This window comes from Haemorhous mexicanus, chromosome 9 (genome assembly GCF_027477595.1).
Source record: "Haemorhous mexicanus isolate bHaeMex1 chromosome 9, bHaeMex1.pri, whole genome shotgun sequence".
NCBI classification, from domain to species: Eukaryota; Metazoa; Chordata; class Aves; order Passeriformes; family Fringillidae; genus Haemorhous; species Haemorhous mexicanus.
Window position 1 is genome coordinate 12,046,377 of NC_082349.1, and position 20,778 is coordinate 12,067,154.

General features: G+C 40.1%; 1 protein-coding gene across 1 annotated transcript in view; it reads left to right on the forward strand.

The window, feature by feature from the left end:
* Nucleotides 1-19,676, forward strand: part of AK5 (adenylate kinase 5) — an 82,884-nt gene extending 63,208 nt beyond the window's left edge. The window contains exons 11-14 of the mRNA XM_059854057.1: nucleotides 5,101-5,264; nucleotides 6,262-6,378; nucleotides 10,153-10,314; nucleotides 18,288-19,676. Coding sequence (XP_059710040.1) covers nucleotides 5,101-5,264; nucleotides 6,262-6,378; nucleotides 10,153-10,314; nucleotides 18,288-18,395 — 551 coding nt within the window. The 3' untranslated portion in view covers nucleotides 18,396-19,676. The remainder of the gene's footprint in view (nucleotides 1-5,100; nucleotides 5,265-6,261; nucleotides 6,379-10,152; nucleotides 10,315-18,287) is intronic.
* Nucleotides 19,677-20,778: the final 1,102 nt, after the last annotated feature.

Below are 20,778 nucleotides of genomic sequence, written 5' to 3' on the forward strand. Positions count from 1 at the left end.
TCAGCTGAGGCTGAAAGTAAAACTGGAGGTTTCAGGAATCTTTCTGTGCTTTGGATCAGAAACAAACTCCCTGCTGACTTGTAAATGAGGTGTTTAAGGCGTTGCTAATGTAACCACTCTCCTCTACAGAATCTTTGCTATATTCTTGCTGATGATATAAAGCTGGTAATTGCTTAAACTCAGTGTAAGCAAGACCTGCTTTTTAGCTGACACTGAAGATATTCTCACCACTTACACCTAGAAGTAAACATTATCAGCTGCAGACAGGAGCCTCTTGCACACACACCAAAATTCAATAAGTAAATATATCACAAAACTCAAACTCTTTATTTGTCCTAGATATGTCAGACCTTAAATGACATAACCTAATTCAATTTATCATGAATTCAGGCCTGCTTTGAGTATGAGGTTTAACCAGATGGGGTCCCTTCCAATGTAAATTATGCTACAATACCTGTATTGCAACTCCTTCTGCAATCAAAAAAGCACAGAATGAGCAGTTCTGATAATTAAACCCCCAGTCAGTCCAAGCTAACTGTGGATGCTGTGCAAGGTTGATTTCCCTGACTTCCCATGAAATAAACTTCACATTTTATTTAAGAAGGATGAAAACGCAGTGATGTCCCGGAATATTGCATCACACTGCCAACATGCACAACATGTTGTTTTCTAATGAAAATAATTTCTCAGAAAAAATAAATACAAAGAAAGTGCTGAGTGCTTTTTTTGTTGTTGATGTTAAATAACAGTACAATTCCTGTATGGTTTCACTTAGACTGAAATAATTTGTGAACAGCAGATGAGGTGCTATTGAAAAGCCTTCAAATATCATATTCTGAAGTTAAGGCTTATTTTTACTTGTCTATAAAATCCAAGTAGCATTGGTAAAACTGCCAAACTGATCAAGTCATCCAAAATTTTTGCTTGAATTTAGGGATAGACTGACTGGGGTTATTTTGGTTTCAATTCAGACTTCTGAGGCTCCCTTGTGCTGCTAGTTTTCCCCTGTAGGCACTTCTCCCTGATACAGGGATGATGCTCATTATGATAACAAGGTCTTGAAATTGAAACATTTTAATATAAATAGTGGGACTCTCTTATATAAAAAAACAGCAGTAGGATTTACAAATGCTTATGATATTTTGGTATATGATAAATTTGTAAGATTTAAAATAGAGGCATCTCAGTCTGTCTGCATGACACTTTTGCTCTACCAGTATCTCTGACAGCAAAGCTGGTCCATGCACTGCTCATATTGCTTGTTCCAGGCCCTGCTCACTCGCAGCAGCAGTCCCAGCTCCCTCTGTCATCATTAATTCATCTGCTGGTGACATTGTGCTCTAGGTCAGAGCTGAATATTTCAGTCACATGCTCAGGCTCCTCGGCCTTCCCACTCTGGGGGACGTTCGGGCAGGAGGGAGGAGAGCTGAGACCTTTGATCCAGGGCTGACTGGAGTTGAACAGCCAGAAGTGCTGTTTGGGCAATTGGTTGTAACCACACCCACTTGGGACCACTCCTTTTCTCTCCTTGAAGGACTCTCTGAGAAGCATTTCTGCAGCCAATAATTAAAATGTAACCACCTAAGTCAGCAGTGCTACCAGAAAGTTATTTACCATGAGATCCCCTCGCACAGGCCGATGAATCAACACAATGGAAGGGAATATTGCTCTAAGGGATTGCATAGACCTTTTAATCTGGCCTTGTCTGCAGAAAAGCAATATAGAGAACTGCATTTAATTTCTGTGTTAGTACTCTGGTTCCACATTCTTGCTTACCATTTGTATCAAAAAGCACAAAGGGACACTCAAAGAGTTGAGTTTCCAAGAATAACCTCCCTGATTAATACAATGTTCTTAATTTCTTTACCTGCAATTTTTGGATTTTTATTAAGTTACCAAATGAGCTTTAAAGCAAGGTCCACTGCACAGAGCAATACTAGGAAAATACAAAAGCATGCTAATATTGAAGAACTGCTGGTAGTTCTAATTGTCTTACAGGTCACTTTACACTCCTAATTCCTCTGGCTGATTTCTAGGCATTAGCTTTTTCTCTTCATGTCATATATAGAAATCAGAAGACAACATGATTAATCTGACTAACAAGTTATCATGAACCTACACTTTTTTTTTTCCAAGTATACGTAGGCAGATCACAAGATGACAGCATGCAGAAAAAATAACAGTGTTCACAAAGAATCTTACGCCTTCACAACAAAAGTGGGGATATATTTTTCTACTAACAATTGAGCCATTGGGAAAAGTTGATTACCTTTTTCAATGCCTCAAATATTTTCCATATGAAAAACAGCCTAACAAGTTGCAGTGAAGTCTAAGCTGAAAAAATCTTTTTGCTACCCTTTGTCATGTTTCATATACAGCTGTTATTCCAGATAAACTTTATTCACATTTTTTTTTTCTTCAGAAAAATGAATAGATTTAAGAAGAATATCCACTAAAAGAACAGGCACAATTTTTCTAACACTACAAATTCACTGTGAGCTCCATGGCTGCAGCATTAATTTGCTGTTAAAGCTGCTTACATAGCAGTGTTTTAAGTATATAATCTGAGCAAGAAGGCAACACCTAATTAGTAAGAAAATGCATTTTCACATCTTTTCCCACCTGAATAGCTCTATCTCAGTCACATTAAGGAACTTCAGAGGGAGACAAAGTAATACTTTCATTTCAGACACGTAAATTAATACTGGTGTAAAGGCCAAGTTGTGCTCAGCCCTCAATGCTGAACTTCCTGGGGAATTCAGTCTCTTCTCAGATCATGCCAAGCAAGAACTGTGGTCTCATTCATGGATGAGAAAGCACAAGACTTGATAAAGTGGGCTGTATGCATTTGTCAAGCAGTGGGATGCTCTGCTACTCATGGGATGAATCTAAATTAATACCAGTGGCCATAAAAACTACCATTTTTAGGACATAACTTAATCAAATATGTTTTTTACTCTTTAAAGAGCTCAGCATGTTAATCTCTGCTTTGTTTGAACTCTACTGTAAAAAAAAAATGGCCATTTTAATTAAAGTTTTGGAGGAACACTCAGTATGGTGTATGCCCTGCATATTGTGCCACTCTGTCAGTGTTCTCTTTTAAAATACTAACACACAAATGTATTAGAAGCACATCAAATTTCCTGAATATTTACCTGCTAAAAAACCAAAAATGTCTTTGTATTGTTATTTCTAAAAAGAGATCTAGTTAATTTTGCGTATGAGGAGAAATAATGAAACTTCTAATTGGGCTCTGCCTTTAGAAGAGAAACAGTTATATAAGAAAAAGAATACAATAATCTTTATAGCTGGGGTTTTTTTAAACTGCATACACCAAATAAATAGGATTAAATTACTGCACCGTTAGCATATTCAAGGCCAGGAGACAAAATGTGTAAACAAACGTACTGATCTAAAAAAAACCCCAAACAGGCCAGAAATACTATTAATTGCCATTCTGATATTTAAGGGATTCATTACTAGTAATTTGCCTGTCATTTTGTTACATCTGTTTCTTTATAGCCACTCCTATTTTTTCCTTGTTTTCTTTCTTTCTAAAAACTAGTGTTTTTAGAAAACGATGTTCTTCTTATTATGGAAACAGAAAAACAAGATGCAACCCACATTGGCCAGAAGATAAGCCTGCCACGAAGATAGTTTTAGAAAAATTGTAGCACAGGTGTGATTCTCACACCACAGGCTGGTTATTCTCCTTGTGAAGCTGAAGTAAAAGACTGCACATCACAGAACACAAACCCCTTCCTTTGATGCTACTCCTTTATGACCCAATTTTTAGTCTCAGCTACAGTACTGTCATTTCTCTGAAAATTATATGCTCAGAGCAATTATTTCTTACATTGAAAGCAAAAGTTAGAAGAAAGTTCAAGTGAGGCAAGAGACGGTGCTAAATTTGCTCTATTGTGAATGTGTTATTCCTATATTTGTTTGGGGATGGATAAGGAAAAAGGAAAGCCACATGTTTTCTAGCATCTTAAGTGCACAGAGCAGAGCTGTGTAGCCCTACCTGCAAGTCCCAGCCGCTGATAAATAACACAGGTCACCTGCTGAAAAAACTCTGCTGAAAAGAGTTTGAGCATTGTCTCCCTCCAAGGCTGTAATTACCTCCTGCTGCAGTAGATCTTCTGAACAGATCCATCAAAGGCTGCAAAATTGCTGCTACACGCAGGGAGTTTTCTCCACAAACTGCCAGCAGGAATTGGCCTTCCCGCCCGCCATGCCCTGGCACCGCCATGGCGCCTCAGGGCCTCGCCTCAGCTGTGCCAGCTGTGCTCAAGTCACCGCCCTGGGACACCTGGCAAGCAGCTCCCAGCAGGTTCCATGGGCTGTCCCTCTCTCCAGCCAGGCAGGGGTGGCTGCAATGCCTCAGCAGGAGCCTGAAGAGCCACAGCATGCCATGGCCTTCCATGCCATGGTTTCCGTGCCACGGCCTTGGAGCGGAGGAGAAGCGGCCGCCTGCACAGGGGAGCTGGGCCCGGCAGCGCCTGCACCTGCAGAGCGGCACAGGCAGAGCTCTGGGGCTCTGAGCTGGAGGCTGCTCGCTGGCCTAAGGAAGCAGGAGGCTGGAGGAGCCATTCCTGCCAGGAGTATTCCCCTGGTCAGTGCCCTTCCCCTCCTGGCGCTGTCTCCCACAGCTCCTGTGGGCAGGACGGCGCCGGCTGCAGGTGGGAGCTCCTTGGTATTCCCCTCACGGTGGTGCAGTGAGCATTACTTTGCTACGATTTGTTGCAGCTGTCAAACTGAACAAGTACTGGCTGAAACCTTTTCCACAGGCTGTTTCATGTTTTTCCTTAACATGCTAATGGTGTTTTAGGAACAGGTTCTCCTCTGTGAGAGATTTCACACTGTTGTGACTCCTTCAACTTCAACACATTTTTGAGTCAGCATTGTAGATGTATCAGAAGGGTTATATATGTAAATGACTTGTTCTACTGCAGATAATTTCTCTACCAAAAAAAAAAAAAAAAATTAAAAACTGCAAAACAGTGTCATCAATTTCCTCCCATTTTCTTGGTGGGTACAGTTTGAGAATTGGAAGATGTTTGTTCTTTTCTAATTCTACATTTTTTTTCCCTCACATAGGTGGGCCTGGCTCTGGCAAAGGTAGCCTATGTGAACAGTTAGCCAAGAAATATGGATTTACTCACCTGTCCACCAGTGACCTTCTCCAAAATGAATTATTGTCATTATCAGAGAGAAGTAAATTGATCAAAGATATTGTGGAATGTGGTGAACCTGTACCTGGTGTGAGTGATGGTTTTATTTGGGGTTCTAATGGTTAAACAAAGGCAGTAGTAGGTATATTGTCTAAAACAGTGAAATAGATACTGGAGCTGATGGTTCCCGTTTCAGTAAAATTAATCTGTAACCTCGGGGAGACATTTCCTCTTTGCCAAATCCATGGCACTTGTTTCCCTTTTCAGTGCCAGTATTTCTTTATGTTTCACATAGGCAATAAATCAGACATGAAATACAGTGAGACAGATGCATTGCAAAGTGTAAGTGTAAGTACAGGAAACAGAAACTTTATGTCCTTTTTATAGCGTTACATTTCAGATTCAGAGCTGGTCCTCTTGGCAGCTATTTTAAATTACTATACCTGCAGCAGTTCCCTGCAGAGCTGGCTGACATCCCAGAGTAGCTGGACTGCAGCTTAATGGAGATTGTGGAGGCAGAGGGTGTTGTTCTCAGCTGGACCTGACTTTTACATGGCAGGTCCACAGTCCCAACTCTTCAGCAACTGCAGCTAGGTCAGAGGATGTGTTCCAAAGATACTGGGAAATGTTGCTCAGGGGAAAACTAAAAGCTGTGCTCAGGCTTGATTTTGATTGCTTTGCTCTTCAGTGTGTTTGGTCAGATGGGGTCACTTTCCATGTAATATAATTATACCAGTGACATAGCAAAATGCAATCAGATTGGAAAATGCTGCAGCAGTACTCTGGAGTTTCACAAGTATTAACATTCATTTTGAAACTATTAAATATTCTGACCTATCTGGAGGGCACTTTGGGAAATCTTGGGTGGATTGCAACATCAGATTTGTGTGGCACATCTGGTCCTGAAAGAATAAAAAGCAGGGTGCCCTGCTACCTGCAGGACAAGAAAAACACCTGCATTCACAGGACCCACTTACAGCCAAACAGGGCCATTTTCAAGGGTGTAGGACTAAAGTCAATGCAACAAACAAAGGTATCAATCTTTCTTTTTAATTAAACCAACTAATTCCCTCTCTTTCCTATACAGGGTATTGTTCTAGAGCTACTGAAGGAAGCCATGGTTTCCAAGCTAGGGGACACAAAAGGATTCCTGATTGATGGGTATCCCCAAGAGCTGAAAGATGCAGAAGCATTTGAGAGCAAGGTGACCATACAACTGTAATGCTGTTGTAACTCCTATAATTCTGGGGCTGCTTCAGTCCCTCTCTTCAGCTGATTGCATCAGGGACGTGTAAAAAGCCAATCCAGCAGAGCTGTGCCGCTGATCACTGAAATTTTGGCACCCCATCAGTGTAGCAAATCTAGCTGTTGCCCTTACCTCCAAGGAATCTAGAACACAATAAGAAGTAGAAGCTGATTTTATCTAAATTTAATGTAAACCAGAAACAATTCACATTTTGGGGAAAACATCATTTTAGAACCAGTTTTCTGGTTCTAGTGGATAGTGCTGTACTTCTCATGAAAATCTGATGCAGGATCATAAAAGTACGTATCTTCACAGTTAATATTTATTACCAGTAAGCCCGCTCTGCTAAAGCTTGCTGTCACTTGCAAGAGCCAAACCCAGATTTAATTTTTGTGGTGAGTAACAGGTGGCACAGCCATAAAAAGAGCGTTCTGCAAGTGCCTGCGTGGCAGCTCCGAGAGCTCTCGATTTCCTCAGTATGTGCTAAGACCTCGTGAGAAGCCTCAGCCGTGCATTTCTCAGTCTGCAGGAAATAACTCTGTCTAAGCCTATGAATGAATCTGCCAGGGTTTGGGAGAAAAGAAGTAGTGAATTAGGGATAATAGTTCGTATATGTTACATCATATTACACTCCAAAAATGTCCTAAATGAGCTTATAAGGTAATAAAACTTTAATGAATCCCCGGTTTTCTAGCTGAGCCTTTAGCTGCTTTATTTATTTTGTTGATTACCTTTAAAGCCTATCAAGATTTAGGCATCAGAAGCCAGACAAAATAATTAACAATGGGATTTGCCATAGAAGACATACACAGAAATGTTGACTTATTAGTCCCTTTAATAAAATACTTTAGACTATTAAAAAGATGCTGGAGATTTCTCTCATTTTGTGTCTGAAGAGGAACTATTTCAGCAGTGCTGTTTCTCTGGCAGGCATACATGTTGGTGTCCTGTGGACACTCCTCTATAGTATGAAGTGGGATTTAGAGATTGGAGTGTCCTGCACTGAGGTATTAGAGGCAAGTAAGTCCTAATGCAGCCCGTGCTGAAGCAGAGCTCCTTAATTTCCTGAAAGCAGCAAAAGATCCCATAGTCCTGGGCTGCATTTGGCATTTGGAGTAAAAGACAAGGACTTCAAATGACTGTTTTGAATGTGCTAAGTCCCCCCTGTTGTGCCTTGTATCCACTTTCCAGAGGCTGGCTGTGAGCTGCTCAGTAAAACTGTGAAGTTTTTTTCAATGAGTCGTTTTTGAGATAATGCTTTGCAGTTCTTTCCAAAGAGTGATGAGAAGTTCTTAAATTATAACTGAATAAAAAGAGGTGCACATCAGGCCTTACTAATTAATGGCAGCAAAGTACAGATGAATAATGCTACATATCTGTATGATGTGTAAAAAGCTTTATAATTGGTAACAAAGACAATTGTTCTATTTAGAATAATGCTTATGTTTCAGAGCTTGACTCATAAACAGAATGAGCTATGTAGAAACAGCTGATTCTCCAGTCAGTTTTACCCAATTCCCTTCTATGATGCAACTGTATTTTTACCCAGCCATAATTCTATAGAAGGACAAAACCCTGTTCCCTCCTCAGTCTTTCTACAAAGTGAAAAAACATTTTTAAATTATATATTCCACTGCACCAGGTAGGAAGTACCCAGTGAGACAGAGTAAAGATGCAAAACATTAGACTTGTTTGGTATGTATTATTTACGCTAAATTGTGTCAGGAAAATCATAATTTAAAAAAAAAGTAGCAGAAATTGCTGTAATACCTGATGAGGGCATTAGTTTCACTTTTTGTGGGTTTTAATTTGGAAGAAAGATATTTCTGTAATGGTTTGAATTCCAGATAGCAATACTAAAACTTCTAAGAAAACTATGTACATTTTTCAAAAGCAAATCAGGCTGAGTGTATCAAGCAAGATGCTATTATCTGATTCTATCAGTCAGTAGACTCCTTCATATCCTCATTGTAAGGTGATTATATGAGTATGACTGATAAAAGGGATTATTTCCCATTTATTCTATTACAATTTAGAACAGACCATGGAAGTCCTCATGTAAAACTGGAAGGAAATAACTTCTCACCATCCTAATCCAGTTATACAAAAAGGGCATTTGTTTAAATCAGTGATTAAGCCCACATCTTTCTATGTCTCTTGCACTATTAAAACTGCCTTGTTGGCTTTTTTAATCCCCAAACCCAGTGCTGCTACAGCTAATAACATTAATATTTTCTGTGTGGAAAAAATGGGTAGATAAAAGCCTGCCATTGAACTGTCTGACATAATCCCTTGGCTTCAGCTTCTCTTAGAACGTCATTAAGGGTAACAGAAAAGTCAACACAATCCAGACATCCTCAGTCAAATGCAGAAGCCCTGACATGAAATATTTACCTTTAGAATATTTCTTCCTTTGAGGGCTGTCAACAAAGATAGCAATGACAATTTCCATATATCAGTCATTTAGACTTTCTTTACTGTAGCCATGGTAAAAATATGATTTTGTAATTGTCACTGGTGTGAAGAACAGTCATCGTTTTCCAAGACTTCTCCCTTTTTACTAAAAAGTATTTTCCAGATCCCTGCTGGAAAGGGAAGGAATGAGAAAAAGACTGAACATGTCATTGAAGGATTAAATGCACAGCTGCATGGAAATTTTTTTTTCCCCACTGATCCTGTAACACCTTTATTTTGCTTGAGACAGTGGAATTTATGGCTTTGGACTCAGCCCAGCAGGTTTTACTCATACAAAATCTTGTGTCAGAGAGTACTGTGCCTGAGCAGGGTGCATGACAGTGCATTCCAAGATTTATGCTAAATGACATACATATTTTTCAGTGTTTCAGGGAAAGAATGATGAGGATTTGTATTCAGAACTTTTGGCTCTCTCCAAAATACCATAAAGAACATTTTGCTCCTTCTTGCCATTTCTTTTTTTCCCCCTAATATACTGCAATATCTATGATCAAATGTAGAAAGAGACAATTATTTATGATCTTTTCCAGGCCTAAGAATCAAAATAAATAAATCTGTATTTATTTTTATTAGAGTAAAGGACAGACTCTCCCTCATGGCTAGTTTGGCACTAGCCAAACAGCATTAAATGACCAGCTTCCCACAGAATTTGGAAAGTACTTGCCAATTTGAAAATGCAGAGAAATGTATCACATCCTTCCTTTGCAGCATGGGGAGGAATGGTGTGGGTACACTGCAAACAAGGACATAAAATACTGTGTGACATAAAGTAATTCACAGGATGTATTCCTGTGAATATTTGGTGGTGTCCTCGAGCCTGTTACTCATTTCCATCTCAAGTGGGTACACTTTTATGTGAACATTTCCTGCTACTAAGCTAAGTTTACCACTCCCTTTTCACACATTGAACAAAGAAAAAGCTACAAATATAACTGAGTCAAGTATTGCATAAGTCCTGTACTGTTGGCATCAAGCAAATAATGAACTGGCACTCTTCAGTCCAAGTAGCCAGAATTTGTCAGATCCTATCTCTTTATCTCTCTGTGTAGAGCCCATGCAAGCACAGCCTTGCTCCTCAGTGCTGGCATCCCTTAGTGCTGCCACAGTTAGGGGTGGTTGTTAATAAGCATCATTTCCCTATAGACAAATACCATTCACTCACAAATTCCTTGGTGACTGTTTTGGTGTTACCCAAACAAAATCTGTTTTGCTGTTTTGCAGATGCTTTCAATGTTTGTTGTTTTTCTTTGTCTCTAGATTGGGGAACCAAAGCTCGTGCTCTGCCTGGACTGCTCTGCAGAAACCATGAGCAGTCAGAACTCTGAGAACACTGAAACCACTGAGGACAGAACTGAAGGCTACTACCAAGCATCAAACCCTCTGATTGCATACTATGAAAGCAAGACACAGCTATGCAAGGTACATACTTGACCTTTTGAATTAAATTATTGCTTTTTACTTCAATCGTATGAGCAGTATTTGGAAAACACTGACATGTCACCATTTATGAACTGTTCCCACACTTTTCAGTTGTTCTCATTTTACAATTCCTTGGTTTGTTTGCAACTTCTGCAAACTTCTGAGTTCCAAAGTACAGTTTGAAAGAATAAAACAGATTTATCCTTAGTCAGAGAACATATCCTGAATCAATAACTCATCTGTGTTGAATCTCTTATTTAAAATAAATTCTAGAAAGCTTTTCTTTAAGTATTAGGATTTATTACTATATAAGGGCTTTCAGAATTAGGATGAAAGATTATGTTTATCCAAAGCCCTTTAGTAAAATTTTCAAAACTGACAGTGAATATCCTGAAATAAAACAGGCCTTCATACAAGAGAGATCTTTTTTCTGGAATTAATAACATAGTTATATTAATTTCAGTGAATTGCCTCAGTTTGCACCTGTTCAGGATGTGATATTTTAAGCATTCTTTCTATTCTATAATCAATACTTCAAGAGAAGCAAGAAAAAGTGCACTTAGCTGGCACATCTGTAGACTCATTTACATAGGATTTTGGGTTTTTTTTTCTTTGTTTCTCTGCTCTGTCATGGCAAACTGTCCCTTAATTCAGCTACAGAAAGATCTAGTCCTACTACTCTGTCTTGTCGTAAAAGAGAAAGACTCCAATAACAGTTTCTGGAAATATTATAGGATCTATTTTTTCTAGGGGCTGTAGCAAACATGTAAATCACCTGCCCCAAACTTTTCTCCTTTGCAAAGTTCCCAAAAGAGAAATGTGCAGCTAATTTATGCACCAATATCCTGACCTGAGGACAGGGTAAATGACACAATGCTGAGAAAAATGATACTCAAAGGAAGTGTTCTGATTTGTGGCCTTTTCTTACCCCAACAGTAAGTGCATATAAGAAAAAGTCTAAGTGTCAGAAAAAAGTTCCTGCTTACTTTTCATCTTTAGGTTTACAAAGGATTATATGGTTTATTTGTTTTTTCTTTGAGAAGCTGTCTTGCCAAAATTGCAAGAATGTGCGAAAAATTCAGTACAATACACAATACACCAACACAGCACAATGCCAAGGAAAACAGAGCTCTCTGTCTCACTATCCTATTCCAGGGAGCTGTGCCTACCACAGTGTTTCCCTTTTTGAAGCATCAGGGAAGTGACAGCTCCAAAGAGAGTGAAACTGCACTTAATACTTTCATACAGATTTTGCAGTCATGGTCTGCCTCATTTCACATGGCATGGGCTTTCTTTGCCCTTCCTTAATGCTTCTGCTGCAAGTTCCTGCTCTGTCCCCTACGTAATGGCAAAACATGCAGTCCTTTCTTGAAAGCTGGTAGCTCATTAGCTCCTCAAGAAACCTGCCAAATCTCTGGGTCACAGCTGGATATGTGATTTGTACTTGTACCATTATTTTGGGGAAGCTGACATTGTGTGTTTGCATGTTAGAAAAGACCTGTGCTTTGCATGAACTGTGTCTATACTACTTTTCTTACAGTGTCTGTGCATTGTCTGAACTTGCTTCTGGTGAATGTGGTGTTTACCATACATCCATCTTCCAGGTGGAACCATTGAGTATGAAAGCTCTGTAAAATCAGCTGTATAAACATTATTGTGGAAAATGTCTTTTTAAACTATTTTAGTGGTGAATATGTTTAGGCTACATGTGTTGAAGAAGGTAGAGAGTCAAGGGGAAGTTTGCAATTCCCAGGGCTTGGGGTTAGTTTCTTATTTATAGCCACAGATTTTACATGCAGCCAAGCATTGACATTAGCAGCCACTGGGCATTCTCTGAATGGTGAAAGGAAATTCAGGTGGAAAGCAGAAAAACTGACAATAATAACTTCTGATCAGAAATATAAATATAACTTCTGACTTTTTTTTTTTTGGTGCAGGCTAGGCTTAAATAGTCCTTGGGGTTTTTTTATTTGTAATATCATGCGCATGGAAGACTGAGACTTTACCTAGAGGCAGTCTAATATGTTTAATATTTTTCTTTCCCATTTTAATTAAAACATCACATATTTTCAGTGCTGGGAATTTGTTCATTCGTAAGTGGGTTTATCACTCTCCAACACTGACCAAAGCTGGCTGAAGATGTTAGTGCTGCCATGGAGATGCTGCTGCCTCTATAACTCTGTTTCCTGAAAGAACTGTGTATGTGTTTCCTATCCATTTCAATTAATTTACCAATGTTGATTTGAAGACCCCTTAAAATAAATTCTCATCTGTATTCCTGGATTTATTTTAAATCACCCATAAACCTCTATGTAACTACAGATCAGAGGCTAGTGTACTCTTTTTCTTAGGCAAAGCTGGTGGGATCCAATAGCTTCAGGGAAGTGATGCCTTCCTGAAGAGGCTGTTTGGAGACCCAGATCAGTCTGTGATCCCAGGATAAGCAATGGCCAAAGCATCTGAAGAGAAGCTGTTTAAGAGAGGAAGAGAACAAGAGCCTTAAAGAGTCTTTGATTCCTGCTTAGGTTTGGTTTTTCAACAGAAGCAGCTCTTCAGTGAAAAGCCCACGTGAGCTTTTATGTCCCTTGGGATTGCAGCAATGCACTTTCCTAAGCATGCAGAGGAGTGGGTGTTGAGATTCTAGTGGAATATTGGAGTCTAAATCCTGCTAACTTCCACAAAGTTTTGGCATTAACCTTTTCTAGCCAGCTTACTGCAGCGTGTGGCTAAGGACCACTAAATTCTAGCTATTAATTGCATAAGTGATCATGTTTTCTAGGGCTTGACTGTAGCACTCAGCTCCACCTGGCCACAGAAAAGAAAATCAGAAGTAGATTTATTTAACAAGACAGTGGGTTTGGCATACTTTTTAATTTCTCCAGTTTAAAATCTAAATTTAGGACTGGAATTTCCCACAGAGTGGGAACAGCACATGACAACAGTGGGATGTATTTAACTTGTCCTATCCACTCCAAAGGTTTTCAGTCCTGAAACAGGCTGATTAAATATGCAAATGTAAAATTCAGTCCTGGGCAGAAGGCAGCAAAAGGTCTGGTGTGGGAATTAGATGTTGGCTGTGCACTCAGCAGAGGAGAACTGATCTGTCACACCACATCAAGGTGTGGTGAGAGTACAGTGTCAAAGGAGCTTTCTTACTCTGTGCACTGGAACACAGAGTAAGAAATGCTTTACTCCATTTGGAACAGGCTTTAAGGCATGGTTGGTTGGAGTCTGACAAACACAGTGCAGACAGAAAAACTCAGCTCTGACATGGCTAAGTTGGGAATTCTCTCCCTGCTTTACTTGCATGGTATAGACAAAGGTGTATGGTTGTAACAGCATTCCCACTTTAATCCTCCAGGATTTTACAACTTTCCCCAACCTGGAGTGATTGTGCCTAGGTGCATTCATAACTAACTAATATGATATATGGAACTGGAACATTTTTCCATTCTGCTGACCTCTGAACAAGAACAGTGACCTGGTGAAGCTGACAAAAGATCAGGACTGTGTTGGAAATTTCCTTTTGGCCAAGATTCCCTCTTTGTGTTTCTGCTCAGCACTGGAGGCTTGAGGCATGCATGGACAGAGGGTGAAGACTGTGGGTGCAGATGAAACACCTGTGAACCTGACAGGAATAAAGAACAGCAATCCTTCCAGCACCCTGTTGAGATGAAGAACTGTGTACATATTTGCAAGGGAAGATGAGCTGACTGAAGAATGATAAGCAAAGGCAACAGTGTCCTCACTTTTCTGCTGAGGCATTGTTTCTAAATTGTGTTCTGGAAGGTAAAGTAGTTGAGACTAACAAATTAGAAATTTTTCTTTTTTAATTCATGTTTTGGTGATTTAATATCCCATAATTTCTTTTGTAGTCAGTTCCAGAACACCCACCTAAGAAGCTGTATGTGGCTGCTTTTCAGTAAAGACCTTGTACTGAAGATGCAAGGGCTGAAAGCACTGCCCTCAAAAACACTGCCTGCAAGCTGCCTGGTTCTGTGGGAATCAGGTGCTTCAGATAAATCATGACATTAAATGAAATGAAACAAAATGCTTTATAGTAACAGTGAGCAGGTAGACACTGTTGGTTTTAAATCTATTTCTCAGTGAGTTCCAAGGCACCTTGGACAGAAAAGTGCATCTGAAAATTTAGTAGACACCTACTTTTGTTTTGACATGGCTAAATGTAAATCCCATTGAATATATGGCTCTCTCTCAACTGAGAAGAAAGGGAGGGGGAAGAAAAAAGATTGTTTTTAATATCTGACTCATCCTTTAAAGCTTTTTTGAAGTGACAGTATGTAGGAGGGTAGTAAGTAAAAGAGAAGAGCAATGCCTTGGTAGTCAAGCAAGACAGCCCTGATCCTACCTAGCTAACATAAGACACCTGGTAGGTGTCTTACACACAAGTTTCCTATTCAAAGTCAGAGGAAAGGAGCATGAGTATAACAAACAAGCCAAGCAGGGCAGAGCAGAGGATTAAGGGTGCCCAAAAACTTTGACTCAGATCACATGCTATGAAAGCTTAGCCTACAAAATCCAACAGGAGTTAGTTTTTTCTGTGCTCATTTCCTTTCATTATTTTTTTCTCAGCGCTGTTCTACTATTTCTTTCTAAAATCACTTGCAGTCAGATTTTCCATAACCATTATGAAAGAACATGTGACCATCCACCCTCTCCCAGTCTTCCACTTGAGAGCCTTCCCTTGCTGTTGCCATTCTAAGTGTGTGTGTGGGGAGGGGTGACCTCCCCCTTTCCAGAAGGGGTAATCAATGGTAACTGTGAGAGCAGTAATGTGGTTTATTTCCATCTTTTGAAAGGTTCTCAGAGACCCATTAACCCTGATAGATAAGGATGTAGGGAACAAAGGAACAAGTGATTCTCTATTCCCCCCTTGGTGCTTTGTGGCCCATTAGAAGAGAAACTGATCTAGAAAGATCCATCAGAGAAGCATTAGCAGGGGATCATGGATAAAACAGCAGAAAATGCATGTCTAATATGAATAGATCTCGGGGCAGTGTGTTTCACTGGATTTACTCAGCTTGATCCATTGCTGTGAGAACCAGGGGCTGCACAGTCTCTAACTCTCTCTTCTAACACTCCAGTGACAAAGACATAAATGTTAGTGACAACGCAGCTGAGCTTGACTGACCTTCAGTAAGAAGCTTCTAACTACTGAGTTCATTTCAGGGTCTGTCCTCAGCCATCCTCTCTACAGACAGTCAGGTTCTTCTCAGAGGCAGTTTATGTTTAGAGCTCTAAATTTCAAAACCTAAAACAAAGGTAGATTTGTTGACAGAAAACTTAATTGGTTGACTTTAGTGACAAAAGAAGCAATACTGTACTATAGGGATGGTTACTCCAGTAATTTTTCATATGAGCTCATTAAATTTCTCTGTATTTGAAGTTACCAAAAGCCATAGCTGCATTTCAAAACTGTGGAAAACTGTATATGGATCTTGTTTTATGAGAAGTCAGCCTTAAACAGCCTTGAAAACAAGCCTAATTTATGAGGTTTGTTAGAATCTGAGGAAGGGAAATACACAGTTTTTTCTCTGGAGCTGCTGAGAGTGTTGTTGAATAACTGTAGTACTAGATGTGAATTATTGGCACATTAAGTTAGTTTTGTGCCACAATGTTCAGTTAGTTTTATGAATTGGGCCTTTGTTATTTAGGAGGCCAGCATGGGAAGCACTGGGACTGAGATTAGTCAGGCCCATCCATATTTTATTGCTGCTGTTAGGAAGTCAGCATTCCAGCCCATCATAAAGGGTGGCGGTTTCCATGCTAACAGAACTAATTCTTCATCACAACTCCCTAGATCTAGACCTGAGTAGCAGTCCCAGTTCTGAAGAGGTCATCAAAAAGCTGATGGCAATCAGCTGTGCTGATAAGACTAGATCAGTTAGTGCAGAAGTATTTATGAAGTAAAAAGATAATAATAATACATATTAAGATGAGAGCTTTGAAATGACTCTGCCCTTCCCCCTACATGCAGTATGTTTCCTGTGGGATAGCCATATGAAAATAGTTGTCTTGGCAGTTGAGACAGGCCAAACAAGGTGTTTTATAACAGCTGAGATGGCAGTTGCTGGTTTTGTTTTAACTGGAGAAGACAGACATTTGGTTCAGAATAGTTCATCACCCGTTTTCTCTTTGCTACTAGTAAGTACCCCCTACTTCTAAACACTTCTGAAAGACATGCAGCCCTTGTGTGAGAACTGCCCTTTCTAAGGCATCAGCACGTGCCTGCCTCTGCCTCAGCTCTACAAAATGCAGCAGCAGCAGCAGCAGCAAACAGCACCGTGAAGGGCAGTGAGGGGCCAAGGGAGCCGGTCTGGGAGGCGGCCAGGGCGCTGAGCACAGCTCACACTGTCACACACCCTTGCAGTGGGCCCAGGGGACAGGCCCAGCCAGGCACAGCTGCTAAAGGCTGGCCTGGCTGGGCACCCAGTGCTGGAGCTCTGGCTGGTGGGATGTGCCAGCACTTCCCACAGGATGCAGCCGGGACCGAACCTTGCAGCATCTGCGGGTGCCACCAAGAGTGAAAGCCAAGCTCTGGAGAGTGCCTGCAATCCCTGCTGGAGCTCTGCAAGGAGCAGCTGCTGACTCCCACACAAGACTCAGCACCAAGGCACTTAGATGTACATGGACTGCAGTCAGCTGTACAGGAGCTGGCTGCAAGACAACATCCTATCTGAGCAGAATTTCTTGGTCTATTTAAAAATACATTTATTTGAACATGAAGCTCCTTTAATTCTCCTGCAGACCAGAGATGACAGAAAGTATTATGGACAGGGATGTCCCCTTCAAACGCTACAGTTGTCTGGCTTTCTAGTCAGCAACTTGGAGATGAAAACGCAGCAGTTCAGAAAAAGATCCTTTCACAAAGTTGTCATGGGTCCATTTAATCTTGTGCAAACTTCATGTCATGCATGCATGAAGACTAAGCACAGAAGAATCTTGCTTTTGTGCAAAGACCAGATATCTCAGAAGGCATTTGAGGAAAGGAATAATCAGCAGAAGCATCTGTGTGGAGTACACAGCCAGTGTGAAAACTGCTTCTGTCACTGCTGTGAGGGCTGAAGACAGCTCTTCTTCCTCAGGTGGCACAGCATGGGATGGACATGAAACTCCTGGCTCAGAACAGCTCTGTTCTGCCTCACAATTTCCAGGGAACACAGACAAGTATTACTGGCTGCAAGTGCCATTCCTCTCTGCTGAAATGCAGCTCTCTCATCTCCAGCACAGGAGTGTAAATTCATCTTGTTTTTGTGAAGGACAGTAATGAAAAATAGCTTGGTCAGAGAACTGACTCTTTGGGGTGTTCAAGAAAAAAATTGCTTTGATGAAATTTGAGTTCTTATACCACAAAAGCAGTGCTCTTATAAAAGTTAGGGGCAAAGAATGTCATAAAACCAGAACCAGTTCACCAAGTTTCCAAATATAAATGCGCTGGAATACATTGATTTGCTAAGTTACTGTGGAGTGACCAAAACCAGAGTGCTGTGCAGCCCTTGAGAAGGACCTCGCCAGGTTGGAGTGATGGGCAAAGAGCCCTTGGCAACTGTTCTGCATCAAAGGTGCAACTTCACTTTAAATCTTGAGTACTTAAAGTTCCCTCACTTGCCTGATGTACTTTGCAACAGACAGTTGAGCCTGCAGAACCTTCTTACAGAAATCTGTGGAAAATAAATGAGTAATCTGGTTTATTAAGCTGCTCCTCTACATTAGAATGCTTCTACCATGAAGCAGAACAACTTTCATTTTGTATTAGACCATTTGTATTAGTTGTTCTGCTTCTACCATGAAGCAGAACAACTTTCATTTTGTATTAATTCTCTACATTAGAATGCTTCTACCATGAAGCAGAACAACTTTCATTTTGTATTAGACCAGTTTTTTGTTGCAGTGTTTAGATTCTGAGATAATTCTTTGTAACTTAATCAAAACTGGATTTTTGTGCTTCACAGGTTGATGCAGAAGGAACACAGGAGGATGTTTTCCTGGAAATCTGCAAGACAATTGACTCTTTTCTGAAAAAAGAAGAGGCAGCATTTTTTTCACCAGAAATGCAGTAATGGTGTGTAAGGTGTGTACACAGCCTTGCCCACGTGCACCCCACAGCCATGATTTGCTGGTCAAAGCAGAGCTGCTTCTTGAGTGGTATCTGGAATTTGTGCACGTGGTGTGTTACTCTAGATGAAATCTTAGTTCTGAAAGTACACTCAACAGAAAGTGGTCTGTATGCTAACCCCACTCTGAGAACTGTATTTTGTTTTCTTGGGTGTTTGCTCTTCATGGGTTAAAAGCAGCGAGGTGGGCAGCAGCTCTGGTTTTGTATTTCATGGTCACACACATTCCACGGAAAATGGGGCAGTGCCTGGCCAGCAGGGAGCTCTCCACCTAGCCCAGTCACTGTCCAGCAGACTGACATTAGGGTTATTGCATACAAGTCTCCATTGATTATTATTTTCTTTTTGTTGACAGTATTAATTTTTGTGGTGTCACTTAGCTTGTTCTTGGGCTTTAGTGCCTGAAACGTGTTCTCTGTAACATGCAGCTCTAAGAGAGCTGGAATTACTCAAGCTACAAGTTAAAATAACCTTTTCACACACGCCCAGAACACTGTTACAAGGAGAAAAATTCATTGAAGATACAGCTGAATGTTGTGGAAGTCTGTCAACCCATTATTGGGAAGCAGACACCATTTTTGAGACAGTCTTGTCTTCTGCTGGGAATGTTACGATTTTATAACTGACTTCCCAGTTTTGTGAGCTGAGAATGATTATTGTATTGTATAGTTAAATGTGCAATCCAGTAATGATCCATATTAACAGCACTTGTGCTATGGCTATTAAAATCCATATGTAAAGTTGGTTATGAGCCAGAACATCTCATGTCATCTCTAAATTTCACTTTGGAAGTATTCCAAATGCAAAGTTCAGATCATCATCTGTTGTCTTGTACTGGCATTGCCAAAACTTGGGAAGGTGTGGTGGGGTGGGAAACCAAAAAACCAGGAAAATGTCAGGGATTATTTGATTCATATTGCTTGCACCTTTAGTAAGCCATTTATCTGTAATCTGCAAAAAAGTCTGTAAAAGTGCTATCGTATTTCTGTTAGATTAACTAAAATATTGTGGAGTTTCTTTGGTAATACTGACAGCTAAATAAAAGCTTGTTTGACATTGCTGTAAAGTAACTGCATCCTCTTACTGGAACTACTGGATGAATTTACAGTGAAAGTGGGTTGCATGATTGCTTGTACTGTCAAAGGTGTACTTTATGCAGCAGATTTGCATTTTTAAAGTTACCTTTCTTGTAATGAAGACATAATACAAATAAAACATGTACAAAAATGAGGAGTAATGATTTCTGTTACAGTATATGTGGGTTTAATCCTTTTCAAAGCACAGTACATGACTTGAAAATATAGCTCAAATCAGCATGCTTACAGAGTATGTCCTTTTTCCAAGCAGGGCAGATTCTTCTCTTTCCTTTTCTTCCTTAGCATTTGCCCTGTAGATGCTAATTCAATTATTTTTTAGGGTCTGTTTTACGTATGTTCTTATCCTTCATATCATGGATGTTCCTTCTTTCCTGGGTCCTTCTATAGCCTACATTTTACCTCTGGTGCTCTAGAAGTGCTTCTCCAGCTCCAGCCAGTGCCATTGAGCAGCAGCAGCAGTGCCTGCAGTACCACAGCAGCTCCCCAGGGCAGCTCTGGCCACACCAGCCCTGACGCACCAGCAGCTGCTGCTGCTTCTTTTTAAAAGTAGAACATTCTGCAGTTACCACAAAGTTGCAAACTCATCTGGGTAGGTTTTCTGGAGTATTTTCTATGATATTTAATTACAGTAGAAGTTATAATGTGGAGTCTCACACTTGTGCAGGATGGGAACAAAGGCAACAATCAGCTGCTATTTTGTTGGGTTTTTTTAAATCGAATCACAAAAATTATTAACCATACACTTTCAGTTGAATTTTTATTTCTGCTTCTTCTGTCTTTTCTGTGTAAAAAACCAAAAAAATCCCATGCTTGATTTGGTGTTATGTGCATTAGATACCTATTTGCATACGTTCATAATGTATGCAGAAGCAATAGCTGTATACGCATGCATAGGGAAACATTAATATTTATACATATTCAATAAAATAGGACTTATCCAAGACACTCTTGAGTGATTCAGACTTGAAATTATCCTTTGGCTTCCAACCTTGTTCTAAGGATACCAAGATCTTTTGTTCTTTCCAAGTATCCTCAACTGATGACCAAGTATTTTCTCTAATTTAGTTTTCTTATTTTATTCCCATAATTTTTCAGAATATAAACAGGAAATTAATATTACCACAGATCCTCTTCCTGATTAATACACCTTCACCAACTCTAGTTTCCTATAAAGACCTTGAATGATGTGGAAAGCATATTTTTATGGTCCTAAAAGCCTCTCAGAGCAGCAT